General features: G+C 46.8%; 1 protein-coding gene across 1 annotated transcript in view; it reads left to right on the top strand.

Moving 5' to 3' along the window:
* KSR1 (kinase suppressor of ras 1) overlaps nucleotides 1-18963 on the top strand; it is a 736034-nt gene that overhangs the window by 564284 nt on the left and 152787 nt on the right. The window contains exon 11 of the mRNA XM_069614610.1: nucleotides 11603-11644. Coding sequence (XP_069470711.1) covers nucleotides 11603-11644 — 42 coding nt within the window. The remainder of the gene's footprint in view (nucleotides 1-11602; nucleotides 11645-18963) is intronic.

Below are 18963 nucleotides of genomic sequence, written 5' to 3'. Positions count from 1 at the left end.
GCACCGAGGAGCAGAGAGGACTTGCCTGGGCACTATTTATTTGATTAATTTCCTTGTTATAAAGCGCCACACGATCAAAGGGCTCAGAGTGCTAACACACAATGAACAAAAACAAACCCAGGACAGACTAATACGCCAGTATGTAAGAAGGTAAAAAACAGAGGGAAAAGAAAGTAATTAACATATTTAAGGAAGTCCTGGAAAAACACTGCACACACCTTCCTAATGAAAATGTGAGTCTATCTTCAGATGAACTAGCCTCAAATGCGATGAGCCTCTCGGCAGATATTGACACGTGCTCAGGAACAGTGGCAGGTACCTGGATCCACATCCTCCAAAAACACAGTGCCTGTTCTTCCGGCCACACCAATCACCCAGCCCGACCCTGCGTAGGACCTTCAGGTGGGAGGGTTCTTTCCCTAGTGCTTCTCTATGTTAATAACCACATTGCTTCGGTCCATGCAAAGTGCTCTTGTAGTTCGATCAGTTATCTCCGGCATTTGAGGTTTACCCACCCTCAAACTCTGAAAAGTAGCAGAATTAATACTGCCATTGGTCGGTAGGTCGGGACATAAAGATATTAGTGCTGATTTAGAGGCAGCGATGAAAGATGTTGGGGTCGAAGCCTGTGCATGCTCGTTGATTACCAAGGAAGGGGATAGTATTGTGCTGGATGAATTGTGTATACAACGGACTCCTGTTATACTGATACACTTCCGGCAACCTCATTCTTTCTTAACCGGAAGCAACACCCCAATTGTAGAACTAATTGTGATCAGGTGGAAACATGTCACCCGTCTCACTGTTGAAATGTGTTGCAGCACAGGGTTGCATCTGTTGTGTTAACCTCAAAAGCAGAAGAGCCAGAGAGCAGCGAGAGTTTAGCAGCGTATACTGTGTCTACAAGTTTCCTCTGCAAAAAGACTTGTGGGGAAGAAAGGTTAAATACCCAAAACAGCACATTCATGGAAACTTCCCCAGGCGAGGCCCAGGGAATGGAAACTTCCCCAGGCGAGGCCCAGGGAATGGAAACTTCCCCAGGTGCGGCCCAGGGAATGGATGGAAACTTCCCCAGGTGCGGCCCAGGGAATGGAAACTTCCCCAGGGAATGGAAACTTCCCCAGGCGAGGCCCAGGGAATGGAAACTTCCCCAGGTGCGGCCCAGGGAATGGAAACTTCCCCAGGGGAATGGAAACTTCCCCAGGCTAGGCCCAGGGAATGGAAACTTCCCCAGGTGAGGCCCAGGGAATGGATGGAAACTTCCCCAGGTGCGGCCCAGGGAATGGAAACTTCCCCAGGTGCGGCCCAGGGAATGGAAACTTCCCCAGGCGAGGCCTAGGGAATGGAAACTTCCCCAGGCGAGGCCCAGGGAATGGAAACTTCCCCAGGCGAGGCCCAGGGAATGGAAACTTCCCCAGGCGAGGCCTAGGGAATGGAAACCTCCCCAGGTGAGGCCCAGGGAATGGAAACTTCCCCAGGGGAATGTAAACTTCCCCAGGCGAGGCCCAGGGAATGGAAACTTCCCCAGGCGCGGCCCAGGGAATGGAAACTTCCCCAGGTGCGGCCCAGGGAATGGAAACTTCCCCAGGTGCGGCCCAGGGAATGGAAACTTCCCCAGGCGAGGCCCAGGGAATGGAAACTTCCCCAGGCGAGGCCCAGGGAATGGAAACCTCCCCAGGCGAGGCCCAGGGAATGGAAACCTCCCCAGGTGAGGCCCAGGGAATGGAAACCTCCCCAGGTGAGGCCCAGGGAATGGAAACTTCCCCAGGGGAATGTAAACTTCCCCAGGCGAGGCCCAGGGAATGTAAACTTCCCCAGGCGAGGCCCAGGGAATGGAAACTTCCCCAGGTGAGGCCCAGGGAATGGATGGAAACTTCCCCAGTTGCGGCCCAGGGAATGGATGGAAACTTCCCCAGTTGCGGCCCAGGGAATGGATGGAAACTTCCCCAGTTGCGGCCCAGGGAATGGATGGAAACTTCCCCAGGTGCGGCCCAGGGAATGGATGGAAACTTCCCCAGGTGCGGCCCAGGGAATGGATGGAAGCTTCCCCAGGTGCGGCCCAGGGAATGGATGGAAACTTCCCCAGGTGCGGCCCAGGGAATGGAAACTTCCCTAGGCGCGGCCCAGGGAATGGAAACTTCCCCAGGCGCGACCCAGGGAATGGAAACTTCCCCAGGCGCGACCCAGGGAATGGAAACTTACCCAGGCGAGACCCAGGGAATGGAAACTTACCCGGGTGAGGCCCAGGGAATGGAAACTTCCCCGAGTGACGCCCAGGGAATGGAAACTTGCCCGGGTGAGGCCCAGGGAATGGATGGAAACTTCCCCAGGGGAATGGAAACTTCCCCAGGCGAGGCCCAGGGAATGGAAACTTCCCCAGGCGAGGCCCAGGGAATGGAAACTTCCCCGGGTGAGGCCCAGGGAATGGATGGAAACTTCCCCAGGGGAATGGAAACTTCCCCAGGTGAGGCCCAGGGAATGGAAACTTCCCAGGCGAAGTCCAGGGAATGGATGGAAACTTCCCCAGGGGAATGGAAACTTCCCCAGGTGGGGCCCAGGGAATGGAAACTTCCCCAGGCGAGGCCCAGGGAATGGATGGAAACTTCCGCAGGCGAGGCCCAGGGAATGGATGGAAACTTCCCCAGGGGAATGGACACTTCCCCAGGCGAGGCCCAGGGAATGAAAACTTTCCCAGGTGAGTCCCAGGAAATGGTACAAACGAATATTCTCCTAATGTAAAGCAAGGCAATAGCTCTTTAACAATGTGCTTCGTTTGTTCTTTACTAGCGATGGAAGCTGGCGTTGCTGTGGCCTTGATCAGGGGAAGGGGCAGGAATGTGTAGGGGTGTCCCCCAGGCAAGCTACAGGTCTGACACTGGTGGCGGTCCAGGGGCTGTCCTAAGACACTAGATTACCAAGCTTCGGTCTTACTTGGGAAAGATCCCCGCCATGGTCGCTCCGGTTCCAGAGCATTCAGGAAGTTCTAAGTCCATTTTTTAAATGAAAGGAAAGGCCATCTCTGGGCTGTGCTCGGATGATCCTTGGTGTACCGCTGGTGTTTCCGGTTTCAGTAGAACTAGCAGGTGTGTGTGCAACATAATTTGCTATTGGTTGGTTTCTTACCATATGCATTTTAAACTGCACTAGGAGCCAGCAACCCGTTTACATGCGTGCAGGAAAACTGGGTAGGGTCGGGCGGAGAGGGAGGCGAGCGGGATAAGCTGGAGATGGGCTTGGATTCACATAAAAACTCATCATTGGCTAACGTTTTTATTTCTTACACTATTTCCTCACTGAGATCCGGGTTTATCACACCCCCCCCCCCGCTCTCCCTCACTACCACATTGCCTTTTTGTGATCAAAATGTTCACATAAAATGGAGGATGCCCTTAATTCATCTCTAATTTTATTGGAGATGAAACCCAGAGGTTTCTAAGGGCGGACCCGGGGATCGAACCTGTGTTGCTTCGTGCCGTCTTGCTTCCAAGGCGAGCACGTTGTCGATGAGCTATCCTCCCTTGGGATGGACTGCATGGAGTGTTCTTATTGCCCGAAAGGTCCATGATGGATTCCATCTGCTAATATTTCTTTTTGCTCGTGGATAACTTCGAAACCATTGACCGCCGAGGAGATCCAGCGACCGCTACATGCGCAGTCCTAGTTTTGCAGAAACCAATAGGCTGAAACTTTACTTTTTCTTTTCCATTGAACTAACGTTTTGAGTCCCATATTTTTTAGGACTGCTATGAAAAACGGCTATTTGTATAGATTGCCGACTGTCTAAAATTCCATGTGAACTTTCTAAGACCCTCTGTAATCCTTTGGAAATCTATATTTGAAACAAACTTCATGAAAATGTTATTGAACAGTGTGGCTGGTGGCAGCTTTTTTAGGGACGATGGCCACTGCTCACTGTGGAAAGTATTTACTCAGTCCCTTACTGCGGTCATTACCTTTGTAGCTGTGTATTCCCAGGGAAACTGAATCCATGTCACTGCAGTTTGATATCTCTCGGGCGCCTTTTTTATCCGAACATAAACCTATAAGCACGCGTGCGTCGTCGTCTGGGAGATTTGGCAGAGGCGCGGTCCCAGTAATCCTCTTGTGTACAAATGCCTGAGTCCAGGAGCTGGAGCAAAACGAGTAACCTTAGACCACTGAGAATTGTCGAGACACTTGATCAGCTGTTACATAGTCGGTGAAACTGGTACCGCCTTAAGCTTATTGGTGTCGCTGCACTATATTCTTGAAATGTTCGAAGCACAACTCTAGTGTCTATTCTGGTTCTTTGTACTGGTTGGTGGCCTTATGCTGCATCTTTGGGAAATATCTGATTGTTCTCTGGTTCTTTTTTCTGGACTGTGCCCCTGCACTAGGTTTTTGGATTGTTTAAAAAGACCAATCCCAATAGGCAACTCTTCATTGGTTTACTTTACTTGAATGTGGGTTATTCAACCACCTCTCTAGGTCGGCCGGGCCAGCTATGGATCTGCTAATAAAATGTACAGAGTGATGGAGAAAGAAACGCCATCAGACCACAGGACAGAATCCACACCACATCTACAAAACCTAGAAACCACCCAGAACATACGGGTACGTATGTATCGCACTCCATCCTCATGGAAGATAGCCGATCGCAAGGCCACCCACCTGTACGCATCTGTCGCCACAAAGCACACTTAAGACACATCGCACAACACCTCTTCCGTATGAATGCAGATATCCCCACAGCAAAAATGTGGTCTAGCTGGTCACATGAGTCTCCTGCATTCACATACTCTCCAGATGATCTCACAGCACCCATCCACATGCCAGTTTGATATGGGTAGCTAGTAGGGACTTTACCAACGCTAAACTCCTTCATATTGGCCATAATGCACACACGCATTCTAAATTCCTGTGATGAATTACTCATACTTGGACTTCAGTCCGCCAAGGGTGATGGCCTACAGCACTTTGAAATTACATTACATTACTTTATTTTCAGTGCCACAGGGCCTAGATATTGCAGTATTAGAGCCACAATTCAACATACATTTTTCTTGTCTCTCTTGGCATGGGCAGCAACACTGTGGTTGGCTTTTGCAGTGCGGAAGTCACAACGCTTGTTGCATTGTTCTTTGGTGCTCTTGCCCTGGTCAGCGCTACTGCACCACTTTTAGGGACATTAAATCACAACTAATACACAATTTGTGTTTAGTTCCCTTGCCTTTGTCAGCGGCAGTGCAGTAGGCTTTTGCAGCATTAGAACCACAACTTCTAGCAAGCTATTGCTCGCTTGCTCCGTTTGACTTGTCGGTGCCACTGCAATAGGCCTTTTGAGTGTTGGAACCACAGCCCCTGACATGTCATTCTTCTTTGGTCCTCTTTGCGTTGTCGGCGCTACTGTGAGAAGCGTTTGGAATGTTGGAACCACAGCTCCCGCTATGCAGTTCTTTTTTCACTCTATGTATTCTCCATGGTCTCCTTTGGCACCTACTTCAGTTTCTTGACTCGTTGTCCACCTTCGCAAGGTCATTTCCCAGCCTGTGTCTTCGTCTGGCACTTCTCACCGTAGCTATGTTGAGGTTCGTTCATCACCTCTTCATTATCAGAGGTGTCCTTGGAATGGGCTCTCCCCTTCGCCCCCAGCTCTGGCTGATCTTCATCACATAAGCTTGTTTGTGGTTCCATGCTTACCTCTCCCCTTCCCTCACTTTGGTTGCCTTCTCAGAATCCTCTTATAGACTGGGTCCTCTTGTTCTGGTTTCCATCAGTGGTTCGCTTGAGTGATCGTCTTTTGGCATCTTAGCCATAAGCTTGCTCTGGGTATCTTCTGCTTAGGTTTCTCCATTGGGCACATGCAATGTTACTCTGCATGGCTCTCTGCAGCAAGTATGTGCTCCCCTCGCCAACAATTTATTTATTGGGTATTTATATTGCGCCTATACAGCAATGGGTGTTTCAAGGCTCAGCAAGACAAATGAGGGGGCAGGGGAACAGGGATGAAGGAAAACAAAAACGGTCCTACTAGGCTTTGTCATTCAGATCATGCAAGTGCACTAACAAGCAGTGCGGGGTAAAAGCGAGGGGGGGGGGGTTAAGTGCCGGTCAGGGCAGAAAAAGGTCCCAGGGGTTATGTTAGGCGAGTACTAAGGGGAGGCCAGGTGGTCAAGTGCCAGGGGGAATGCAGAGAGTGCAAGGGAAGGAAGGTCCATGTGCTAAGTGGGAGGGACGGGGCTGGAAAGGCTCAATGGGGTGCAGGCCGCACCAGACTTGTGCAGGCGGAGGGAGCCCGGAAGGGCAAGTGCAGGTTAGGGGGCGTTCACGGGAAACCAGGTGCAGGGGTAGACTGGTTGAGGAGAGCCTCTTGCCCTGTAAAATCAGAAGGAACCAGGCAGCCAGTCAAGAGGCAGAGGTGACATTAGCATGGGAGAGGGCAGGAGGAAGAGAGAAGGTTAAAAGGAGGGTCTTGAGAAGCTTTCAGAACTTAAGGAGATCCGGCTCAAGTCTGAGAGGGGCAGGGAGGAACCTGCGGAGGAGAGAGATCTAACCCACACTCTCTGCTTGGAAAAACATCTGATCTGCAGAGAGTTTGAGCTAGTGGACTGAAGTGCTCTAGCAGGGAGGTATTTAGGGAGAGAGAGTTGGGTGTAGCGGGGTCCCAGGCACCAGAACGCCTTGCGGATGATGCAGAGTGTCTTGAACTTTATCCTTGCAGCAACCGGGAGCCAATGGAGAGATTTTAGGGCTGCAGAGATCCTATTCTGGAGTAGTTGAAGGGGCAAAGGGAGGAATTAAGGCAGATTGCAGGGGAGGTTCTGGAGACATTGAGTTTCTGGGAGAAGGAGAAGAAAGGGAGAATGATTCTGAGGAGGTGCGGCTGAAAGTGGGCCTTCTTGGCAAGGCCCGTAATGTGAGGAGAGAAGGCGAGCGAGGAGTTGAAGATGACACCAAGGTCCAAGGTTTTTTCTGCCTCACAGGAGGGTGAGGGGAGGGGCCCATGGAAGGCAGCCATAGAGTATGAGGGACGGAGGGAGCTGGGGTCCTAATGAGAAGGTTCTCAGTCTTACTGGCATTAAGGCAGAGATCTTTAGCAGTGCATCGTGCCTGAATAGCAGACAGAACGGAATGAGAGAGCAAGAAGAGAGGCAGTATAGGGAAGTTCAAAGGAGAACTGAGTTTCATCAGCTTAACACTGGAAGTTAGAAGAGAAAGCGGAAATCAAATGGGCTAGAGGGGCAAGGTAGATGTGGAAGAGCCAAGGCGAGAGCATAGAGCCTTGAGGATGGAGGAGAGAAAAAGGGCCCTGTTGAACCTCGGAAGGTTGGTCAGAGAAGGTCAACCAGTCCAGAGCCATGTCCGTTATGCCAAGGGCATCGCAGAGTCGATTTTATTTATTTAATTTTTTATAAAGTGCAACATACTTGTGGGCCTCAGAGTGCACAAAAAAGGACCGACATTCAGCAGAGAACCAGCTGTTCACTAGGGGAAGGCAGTAGGGTCAGACGCGAAGAAAATTAATCTGCTGAGTTGAAGAAAGTTTTGATGGTCTTTTCGAATACTTGCTGACAGATATCCGGTTGCCCTTGATAAAGTGCAAGTACATGGAATCAATTTTCTTTAAAAGAGGGCCAGAGGCAACAATGAGAAGCTTTGTCTTCTCATTGTTTAATGCAAGCGAGTTGCAGGCCATCCATGTTTGAATTTCAGCGTAGATGTTATTCACAGTCTTAACATCAGTAGTGTAAGTTCCAGGGAGGCATGATGGACCATATCAAAGTCAGAGGAAGGGTCAAGAAGCATGAGAATGGAAGGAGAGTTGGAATCATGATTAGAGAGCAACTCTTCATGGGTGTTCAGGAGTGAAGTTTCTGTGCTTCTGGCTGCTCTGAAATCGGGCTGTGATCGTGGAGACAACCAATGGATTCAGTGTGGTGGATAAGCTTGGAGATGGCCAGCTTCTCAAAGCGTTTGCCCAGGAAGGGGGGTAATGGAGATAGGGTGGTAGTTAACTGAACGGGAGGGGTCGACAGAAGGCTTTTTGAGGCGAGGGTACACAAGGGAGTGCTTGAGGAGTAGCGGGAAGGGTCCAGTGGCAAAGGAGTCATTGTGAAATCAGCCAAGGCTGGGGCAAAGGAGGTGATGTTGTCCTTGATAGTTCTGGAGGAGTAGGGGAGCACCTGTTTGGATGACATTTTCATAGAGTGGACTTGTCTAAAGACCTCATTAGGTAAAATTGGAGATAAAGAGGAGAATAGGAGGGAATGGAAGAGGGGGGCCAAGGGAGGCCTGAAAGCGGGTGTAGGAGAAGGGAGTGGTGTAGAGGATAGGGAGGAAAATCTCCCCCATTATCTGCCCATCTTCTATTTCTTCGCCAAACATGGTCATGCTTGCACGGTAATAGAAACGTATCGCTGAGGTTCTGGATGGACCTGTGGCTGAGGTTCGGGTGGTAGAGTGCCTGTAAGCGGTGTGGCATCTCCAATGAAACTAGTTTATGCATTCTTTACTTGTATAATGCCACAGCCTGCTCTGTGACCTTCAGTGGTCACAGGATGTGCTTTAAAACATAAACACATCGATGTTTTTTTGGTTTACTTAGGTTTTTGGTTTCATTTCATATCGCAGGATCTCAAGAGTCCTAGAAGTTCACCCTTCCTTCTGTGAGTGGGCTGGACGATACGGAAACAGGTAGATTTCCATAGCTCCATCTGCCTCTTTAAGGCATGGCTTACATGACTAAATCTTCTCCAGTCCCGCAGCTGTCAGGAAACCTTCCATTATCCCCATGGGCCAGTGCTCCCCCCACCACACCAGTGATGATCTGTGGCATGTGTAGCCAGGGAACAGGCTGCAGCTATTACCCAAGTAAAACATGAATATCACCAGAGACGGTGACACACCGGTACGGCAAATAAAGAGCACCGCTGTGGTCACACATGGCCGTGGCAACACCATTTAAAGTGGCATGTACATTTTCAGTCAATAACATTCTATTAGTGAGTGCCAGAGGCGCAGCACTTATTCATGTGTCACGCTGTGTCAGGTGTGGCCCTAAACACACTATCAAGAACAGCAGGGGCCTCATTGTTTTCAACTTGCTCTTGATAGTGTGATGAATCTGGCACCATCATCACTGATTCTATGGAGAGAAGCTTCCCTTACGTGGCTTTGGAAAGGCAGACGCTACCTGACTCTGACCCTGGGGGTGGCTATCTGCAGGGGGACCACATAGGGCAAGACAAACTCCAGAGGGACAGATGAATACTAGATCAAAATAGGCTTGCAGTCACAATTCCCAATGATGCATCTATGCCTCTACAACATACATGCATGGCTTATTGTGGTATAGATGAAGAAATCCCACCTTACTGCAGTCCAACACCTTACGTGCCCCCTCCCCCCCATTTCAGTACTGAGATAAGGAAGATGGATGGATGGAGTAAGGAAGATGACAAGAAGCAGTAATCCAATGCTGCGTTCTAGTCTTTGAAAAGCGTTACACTCTTCTAGCAAGTTTAACGTTGACACAGCTGAGAGAACACCAGGACGACGAGAGAGGCAAATCCTGGCTCTGTCAGTGACTTGTTCTAACGTCGGTCAGAATGCAGAGAACAAGAAGACCATTGCCGATGCTGACCTGAACTGTGTGCAGAAGAAGTGAACGGTGTCCGGTCAAAGATTCGAATTCAAAAGGATCAAATGCCATAGGATCGAGTCAATTTGACGTAAAACAAAAGGGTCGAATTTTTTTTTTTTAAATATATATTTTTTGGGGGTTTCAGTTTTCGAAAAAAAACGTTTCAAAACATGAATTGGGGCGAGTGCAAACAGTGCTGGAAAAAGGTTGAGGACTCCACATCTGAAGGAAGAAGTGAAAGCTGAAATGAACTCTAATGAGAAAGGGTTGGTGACCCATTCTTTAGAAAAGATTATTTTGTGGATAGCAAAGAAAGTAGTTTGAGAATAGAAAAGCCCCGGCAGGTTATTGAACCAGGCAAATGGTGGGTCTGGGGCTCAACCTTCAGGAGAAGTGAACTTTGGAAACAGTGTGACTTCCTAGCAGGAGAGTAAAACCAGGAGAAGTGAACTTTGTGAAATAGTGTGCTATCCGGTCAAGAGCGTAAACGAGGAGTGGGAAAGGAAGTGAACCTGAAGTTGGGAGGAAATTGTCAAACCAATAAATAAAAGTGAATCGCAGGGAGAGGAGTAAATACCCTGGCAGGAGAGTACACCAGGGACACAGAGATGAATCAGCAGAGGTGGTTAGAGCAATACCCCCAGAAAATATGCGGAAAATACAGAATGTGACGAACTGAAACAATTAAACTTGAGATGCAAGGGAACGCCAATCCCCTTGAGAAAGTGAACTAAAGCGCACCATATGTGTAAAGTAAACTCATGGAAAGATTCCTTTAATTTAAGATTATGAATACTAACATTGAAGGTTAAAGGAATACAAGGGAAAAGATGAATTCTTCCTTTAAAAGCTTCAAGGCCTAAAGAAAGATAGAGTAGCTCAAGGGACAAGTCGTTCTCGTTGAACTTGTAAAGCGAAGCCTTAAAAAGGGAAGAGAGACACAGGGAAGGAGCCCCACTTTTGTTGAATAGTGAAACTTTGTGGAACTTTATCTGAGGCACCGGATAGAGATAAAAGGATAAGAAGAAACATGGGGAAGGGAGGATCCCTTTTCCTGGTGGAACTTTATTTATTTATTTTCTATACCTTGTACTTTATATTTTGGAACACTGAAAGAAGGCTATGAATGCATAGTCCATAGAAATCCCTTTCTGCACACTATATTAGGTTCACAGTGTAAGGGTCAGATTAGGGGTCTTGAACACAGGACAGAGGACCCTCTTTTTTTTTTTGTTTTTTTTTTTTTTTTGTTTAACATCCTGACACAGATGTTCCTTAGTTATTTTTGAGGCCGGGAACCCCCTCTTATTATTAGGGATAGATGGGTTTTCCCCCCACCCTCTTATGGTTTTGAGAGATGAGTTCATAGCAAACAACAAACATGCCACTGTGTTAGTCTTCCTCTTGATCCCTTATAATAGGTTGGCTTTATTGGCGCGAGGCAGCATTAAGGGAGGCCCCCATGGCGGTGACACTCTTCTTTTCTGCAAACACTCTGCTACCACAATGCAGAGGACGGCCACATCCAAACCAAACCATCGCCACTCTGCAGTACACCTTTCCACGGGAAGGTTAACAAAACGTTTTACCCGTACACTAACTTTCATCTGGTTTTTATAATCCAAACATTGTCAAAAACAAGTCTAAAACCATGTCGTGATTTTCAAAATCTGCACTCCAAGCAAACAGTGTTTAAAAAAAAAACACCAAAAATATGTAACATGATACCTTCACGTATTAATAGGGGGTAAGCGAGCTTGCACCGAAAAATGTCGCACAGGGTGCTGACAGACCCTGCTTGTAGTGGGAACACACAGGGAGTTCACCTCCAGTAGGCTGAAGGCTGGCAATAAACCTGTATTAAGAGCCCCCTGGGCCACTGAGGGCGTCTCTGCTATTGCTGACTGCCGCCTGACCGCCTGTAATTGACCGATGTTATGTGTTCTGCCTGCGTGATTGCTCTCCTCCTTTTATTTAAAGCTGCCTTCTACATTCAGCATAGACAGCAGTTTATCTTCCCAGGTAAGTTCAGTGCCTTCATTCTACTCCTCTACATTCATTGTCCTGCTTGCATCCTATACAATGAAAGAGCTTTTGCTTGGCGCCACAAGGCATGCCGACTGCTTTTGGCACGTGTAACTTTGCGTGGCTGGCATCTGCATGCCAGTCTGCTGACCCCTTTCGCAAAGGATAGTTAGTGCAATAAAGACAAGCTGGAGTTATTTTGGGCCAGAGATGTGTAGTCTGATTGTTTGTGGGTGCTACTGAGTGGAAATGTGCATACCAAGATTGTGTGCATTGATTGGGGTCAGCACGTCTCATGGGTGGAAGAGGGCATGAAAGACACTGGAGAACAATCTCTTCCAATGCACAGCATCCCTGTTTCAAGCTGATGAAGGTGTGTTCCATTTGTAGTATGTGCTGGAACACTAAGGGCTCAATATGATGCCCAGGCCTTTATCTCATGTAAGAGCACGACTGAGGTCATGCACACTTTGTCTTACTCTTATGTCACGCACACTCTGTCTTACTCTTATGTCAAGCACACTCTGTCTTACTCGTTTATATCAAGCACACTCTGTCTTACTCTTATGTCACGCTCACTCTCTTACTCTATTATGTCACGCACACTCTGTCTTACTCTTATGTCACGCTCACTCTCTTACTCTTTTATGTCACGCACACTCTGTCTTACTCTTATGTCACGCTCACTCTTACGTCACGCACACTCTGTCTTACTCTTATGTCATGCACACTCTCTTACTCTTATGCCACGCTCACTCTTACGTCACGCTCACTCTGTCTTACTCTTATGTCACGCTCACTCTTACTCTTATGTCACGCACACTCTGTCTTACTCTTATGTCACGCTCACTCTTACTCTTATGTCACGCACACTCTGTCTTACTCTTATGTCACGCACACTCTGTCTTACTCTTATGTCACGCTCACTCTTACTCTTATGTCACGCACACTCTGTTTTACTCTTTTATATCAAGCACACTCTGTCTTACTCTTTTATGTCACGCTCACTCTCTTACTCTTTTATGTCACGCACACTCTCTTACCCTTATGTCACGCTCACTCTTACGTCACGCTCACTCTGTCTTACTCTTATGTCACGCTCACTCTCTTACTCTGTCACGCACACTCTGTCTTACTCTTATGTCACGCTCACTCTTACCTCACGCTCACTCTGTCTTACTCTTATGTCACGCTCACTCTCTTACTCTTTTATGTCACGCACACTGTCTTACTCTTATGTCACGCACACTCTGTCTTACTCTTATGTCACGCTCACTCTGTCTTACTCTGTCACGCTCACACTGTCTTACTCTTATGTCACGCACACTCTGTCTTACTCTTATGTCACGCTCACTCTGTCTTACTCTGTCACGCTCACACTGTCTTACTCTTATGTCACGCACACTCTGTCTTACTCTTATGTCACGCTCACACTTACGTCACGCTCACTCTGTCTTAATCTTATGTCACGCTCACTCTGTCTTACTCTGTCACTCTTACTCTTATGTCACGCACACTCTGTCTTACTCTTATGTCATGCACACTCTCTTACTCTTTTGTCACGCACACTCTGTCTTACTCTTTTGTCACGCACACTCTGTCTTACTCTTTTGTCACGCACACTCTGTCTTACTCTTTTGTCACGCTCACTCTGTCTTACTCTTATGTCACACTCACTCTGTCTTACTCTTATGTCACGCTCACTCTTTCTTACTCTTATGTCACGCTCACTCTGTCTTACTCTTATGTCACGCTCACTCTTACTCTTATGTCACGCACACTCTGTCTGACTCTTATGTCACGCTCACTCTTACTCTTATGTCACGCACACTCTGTCTGACTCTTATGTCACGCTCACGCTTACAACAAAAACAACGGTTTTATAGGAAAAATATTTTATTACTCGATATATCTGAGGTAAAGCTAAAAGTTCATATCCTCAAACTTGAGTGCAAAGTATGGCAAAAAAGTGCGGCAAATCCAACGGCGTAGGTACATCACTGTTCCGAACTGGAGATTGGATTCTGTGGCTGTATGATGATGGTTCAACCTGGGAGAGGTTAACTGTACGTATTCTGTTGTCCTGTGATGTTATTTTTAATAGTTCCCGTAGGTCACAGGAAAGCAGAGAAATTTCTGCGGTTGGAAATGCACAGATAAAAGGGCCAGAAGGCCGGGGTGATGAGGTGAAGCTCAAGTAAAAAGGCACACTCTTTTCATCTGGGTGCGCGCAGGAATAGTTATGTGGCAATATCTTATCCCTTTCCGTATAGATATTTGGTATTGGTCATGAGAGCCCTCATGACCTGTGGGGTCGACCGGTTTCGATGGCACTCGTAATTGGGGTAATATTCATCAGGACCATAATTCAGCGGAGGGAAGATGAATCCGAGAGTTTCAGAAATGTCTGAAAGCGGGGCCAGGTTACTCCTCTGTGCACAATGTGTGCTGGAGGAGGTTGTTCTGATGTAGACTGGCTGGTGGCTCTGTGTCTTGTCGTAGAGGCGTCTGACTCGCTCGGTGCTGCTGCTCGAAATGAGCGCGTTCGCTCACGCTTACGTCACGCTCACTCTGTCTTACTCTTATGTCACGCTCACTCTTACTCTTATGTCACGCACACTCTGTCTTACTCTTATGTCATGCACACTCTGTCTTACTCTTTTGTCACGCACACTCTGTCTTACTCTTTTGTCACGCACACTCTGTCTTACTCTTATGTCATGCACACTCTGTCTTACTCTTATGTCATGCACACTCTGTCTTACTCTTTTGTCACGCACACTCTGTCTTACTCTTTTGTCACGCACACTCTGTCTTACTCTTTTGTCACGCACACTCTGTCTTACTCTTTTGTCACGCACACTCTGTCTTACTCTTATCTGAGATCCTGAAGCGTGAAAATCAATCGGGGATTTACCATATGGACTATGTGAAAGGCACGCGTGCCCAGCCTGCACACCCAGCAGATGTATACAATGGTGGCTGCCCTGAGCATCTTGCCTGATTTTCTGTGGACTGCACAAGGTCCCACGAGGGCACAGGAAATCTGTGCACCATCTATAAAAATGAAGGCATTCTGCTGGGATCTGAATGATGTGATCCCTAGTGGCGTGCGAGTTCCACCCAGAAACTGCACTACTGAGTTTCTGCATTTAGTTTACATGCCACTGGGGATTAGAATGCTGCAGATGTGGCGGAAATCTAGGCGCACTTAGTTTGCGCAGTTTCCTCCGCATACACCACATTTAGAATGTGGCTTTATGTCCCATGGTGTATTATAGGGTTATGGCAAACTTTCTAGGATAAAATCCTCAACATACTGACTTCTATAATGATGTGGCGTTAAGCACCCATTCCAAGAGCTGGAACGGGTGTTAGCGGCCCAAGCAAAGATCAGGCTTTTAACGAGGGACCAGGGAAGTTAACAAAGCCTGGGGTGCTAAACAAAAAAGGAATGAAATTCATTTCCAAGATGGCCACCATGGAAAGAAATGCTGTGGTTCTTCAGAGCTCCTCTTCCCTTTCAATGGCGGCCGGAGAAGCAGGGAAGCCGCTGCGGCAGGGGCCTGTGCTGCCACAAATAACTGGTAAGTCGGGGTGTGAAAAGGTCAACATATATTTAAAAAGAATGGAACAGTGGGTGGGGGAAAGATGGCGGCGGGGGCTGCCGGACATCAGGCGGCATGGACCATAGGCTTTCACTGGCAGTTCAAGCCTGCGTTCCTAGCTACCTGATTGGCTGGATCCCCCCGCCAAGGTGCTAATGTTCATTCACACTGCATGCTGATTTGGACACATTGTGCCTCCTATGCCCTGCCAGTGAGTCAGCTCAGGGGCTCAACACCTGTGAAAACATTAGTGGGTTTGGTAAAAGACTGCAACTCTAACCACATGAGACAGACTTCGTTCTTCATCCTTCCAAGACCATACATTGAGTGACCTTAAACGTCTCCTAATAATCGGCAAAAGATCATTTGATTTGTCGTCTGCTTAATAATTTGTCATAAATGTTCTAATGGAATAGTACAGAGAATCCATGCAGGCCCAAAGTGGACTTGGGCCTGAAGAATCTGCCTTCTTGAAGTCTTTGGTACGCCTTGCCCAGGTTGATATGAGCCACTCATGTTATTTATTTATTTATTTATTCATTCATTTATTTATTTATTTATTTATTTATTTTAATGTGATATAGTTTTTTAAACAAAAACTTTACACATGATTTCATAAAATTGTTATCAAATTACATAATACAGAGAATATAAATAAATATCTTCATCATATACATTTATCAAGATACACATATTTCATCTTTGTCTATTCTTATAACTTCATCAGATACTCAATTCAAATTTCATACGGTTAGATACAATATAAAAGAGTACACTACCTTCAATTTCACATAAACCTGTGTTGAATATCATTTAATGATTGGCTCAAGCATAGGAATGGCAGAACCTGTCTCAGACACCTCACGTGAGCTTTGTTTGGCATAGTGTAATTGTCTGTCATTTTGTATTGTATTATTGTTGTCTCTTATTCAGCATCTGTGAAGCCACAGCAGTTTTCATTTTTTTTTTTTTAGAGAATTTAGTTTGTGAGGTAGGCCCGTGTCCAGCCTCTTTTTTGCATAGAAATGATTGCTGTGCCAGAGAGACCATCCTTGTCGTTTAAGGGCTGCCCATCTTTGGAGCACTTTGAGCAAAAGGCGTGCATTTATAAATGAATCCGGTGAGTGCAAAGAACCGGCTTCAAAGGTTTTTCACATGCCATGTGTGAATAGGTCCTCAACATTGGATTGGTTTTCTGGATCTTTCTATAGCTTGAGGTCCTGTATCTCTGAGGTAAACAATAATCCTGAGTGCAAAAAAAAAAAAACGGACCGGATGATCTTCTGAAGCAAATCAAGGGAATACTGAAGAGCGTTGAAAGAAGGGAGACCTTTAAACGAAATATCAGAGCAAAATCAACATGCAACAACACTCGAGGTTGAACCCCCTGCACTCTACATCGAGCTCATGGCTCTTCAAGTTCTCTTCATTTTTTGAAAAATATCAAAACATTGATAACTATTTTTTTCCATAAGATGTTGCAATTATATTCATATACAATCACTTATTTGAATCCAAAATTCACTTTCAACAACATAAATTATTCAAGAATTAACATGCATTAATGATGTCATGAACCAACATAATAAGGTCTTCAGAAAAACAATCCATTATTACAAACACAAAATAAATTGGATACATTAGATGCCCCCTAGTCTCAAATCCTCTTGACTGACCTTCACCATTCTCAAGCAGTTCATGTCAGGTCCACCGCGTTTCGAATTTATAATTCTTCTTCAGGGATGTTAACCACTTGATATATATCTGTTCATTTTAAACAACAATATTAAATATGTGTCATATTTGTCTACTCATTTCATGTCGCACACTCTAAGGGTCTCATTAACCTGATTCTAGTTCCAGAAAGTCCAGTACAGACTTCACGGTCAAATCGGAAATAGTTCTACAAAATAAAACAAACAAGTACAAATTATAAGAAGACTAAATCCTCTATATATTTCTTACTATTGACATGCTTCTAGTTTTCTTCAACAATCTCAAACAGTAGATTCTCCAAACTGCACGGTTTACTTGCAACTACCTTCAAAGACATAACAAGAATTCTCCCGAAGTCCAAATACGTTCACAAATACTTTGAAAGGAGTCCCACTCGCTCCACTTCATTATTGCTAAATCGTACCCCCTGATCACTCTATTCCAATAATAGTAGTAGTGCGGAGTGTATAACATTGCCCCATCTACCTCATCTAAGGGTGGAGGAGGAGGAGGCTGACACAAAGGTGGCATATTTGGGGCTAACAGTAAAGCAAGAGAAAAACCTACATTTCTCTATTCCTAAGAGGGGTTTCCCTGCCTCAACTAAAGATCTAAGTTGACTGTCGGGATGTCTGTCGACGTAAACATGTCCACCATCCTGTGTCAAGAAAACCTTAATTCTGTTCCTTAAACTAGAAACTCAAGAATAAATTGGTACTGTTCTGGTACCACGAGGATGACTCCCTTGTCCTGGGTTATGGTTAAAGTTTCACACTGCTTCGTGGGTGGTCCAGTAAAATTCCTCCTTTCTCCTGACCTCTAGTCTCGAATAGCCTGGGGGAGTGAGTCCCTTCCGCAGGCCTTGTTTGGACCTTACTCACAGTTCAGATTACCAGGAGAATGACTACCTTCTCCTGGTAATATTCATACATTTTCTTACAACCAGGGTAATTACTCCCTTCCTCTGGTCTTCTCTTCATTAGGCTTCACACCTAAAACACCCAACTCTGCATGTTAGGAGGGTCCCAGACCCTGACTTCTCTTCTTCTTTGAACTGGCCCCTTGGTTCACTTCCCTGCCAAGTACTGCCACGAGGAAGATGGCTCATATCTCATTTAGTGTCCTTGAGCCTTCTTTGCGTTTCAGTGGGTTTATCCCCGCCACTGTTGGCAGGGACTCTCCCTCTCAAGTTATCTTTATGGTACTTGGGGTCCTCCCCTTCGTTTCACCACTGCAATGAGGGGATGGTTTGTAGGCTTTCTGCCCCTACTGTATCACCCAAACGTTATGGTTGCAAAGGGGCCTAAGGGCACTGGTCTCCCGTGCTGGATTTTACCTTGTTGAGGGCTTCGACACATCGCCGGGGCTTCCTGAGGTGGTGGACACTCAGTCTGGCTTTTCCAGCGTCTTGCTTTCCCTGCAACTGTGGGACAGCCTTCCAGGCTGCCTTCTGCGTTCCTGCATCCCTTCGCCACTGCTGTACACCGGCCTGCTCCTACAGACCTTTCGATCATCAGACGTGGCAGACTGCCAGCACCGTTCAGTTAACCCCCTCCGGATCAGCAACGCAGGACTGTATCTCCTGCGTTCAGTGCACAGCACACCTGCCGTCCTCCGCAGCTGCTCGAGACCAAGTGATTAGTCCATTGTCAAATTTTATACAATGTGGCCAGCTTTGTCTGGGCCCATTGTCCAAGTCTTTCGTCTCTTTCCCATGTTTCATATTCATTGCTCTGCAGGGCCAACTCACCCCAAATTTTGGATTACCTAGGTTCAAGTTCTTTGTTGTCTGAGTACTTTTCAGAACCTTAAGATAATCGATCTTCTAACAGTACATAGGTCTACTGTCTACAAAGAGGTTCTTAGAGGAAGGAAAGGTTAGAGTATGTTGGGATGTGATGTATCACAAGGGCTGTACCCTGGATGGTGATCCTTATCCCTAGAGGGGGAGTCCCTTTCCATGAGATCCCCCCTGCCTTATACCACCCCCAG

The sequence above is a fragment of the Ambystoma mexicanum genome, chromosome 9 (genome assembly GCF_040938575.1).
Source record: "Ambystoma mexicanum isolate Mex_15411 chromosome 9, UKY_AmexF1_1, whole genome shotgun sequence".
NCBI classification, from domain to species: Eukaryota; Metazoa; Chordata; class Amphibia; order Caudata; family Ambystomatidae; genus Ambystoma; species Ambystoma mexicanum.
Note: the sequence above shows the minus strand (reverse complement) of the source record. Positions and strands in the feature narration are given on the sequence as shown.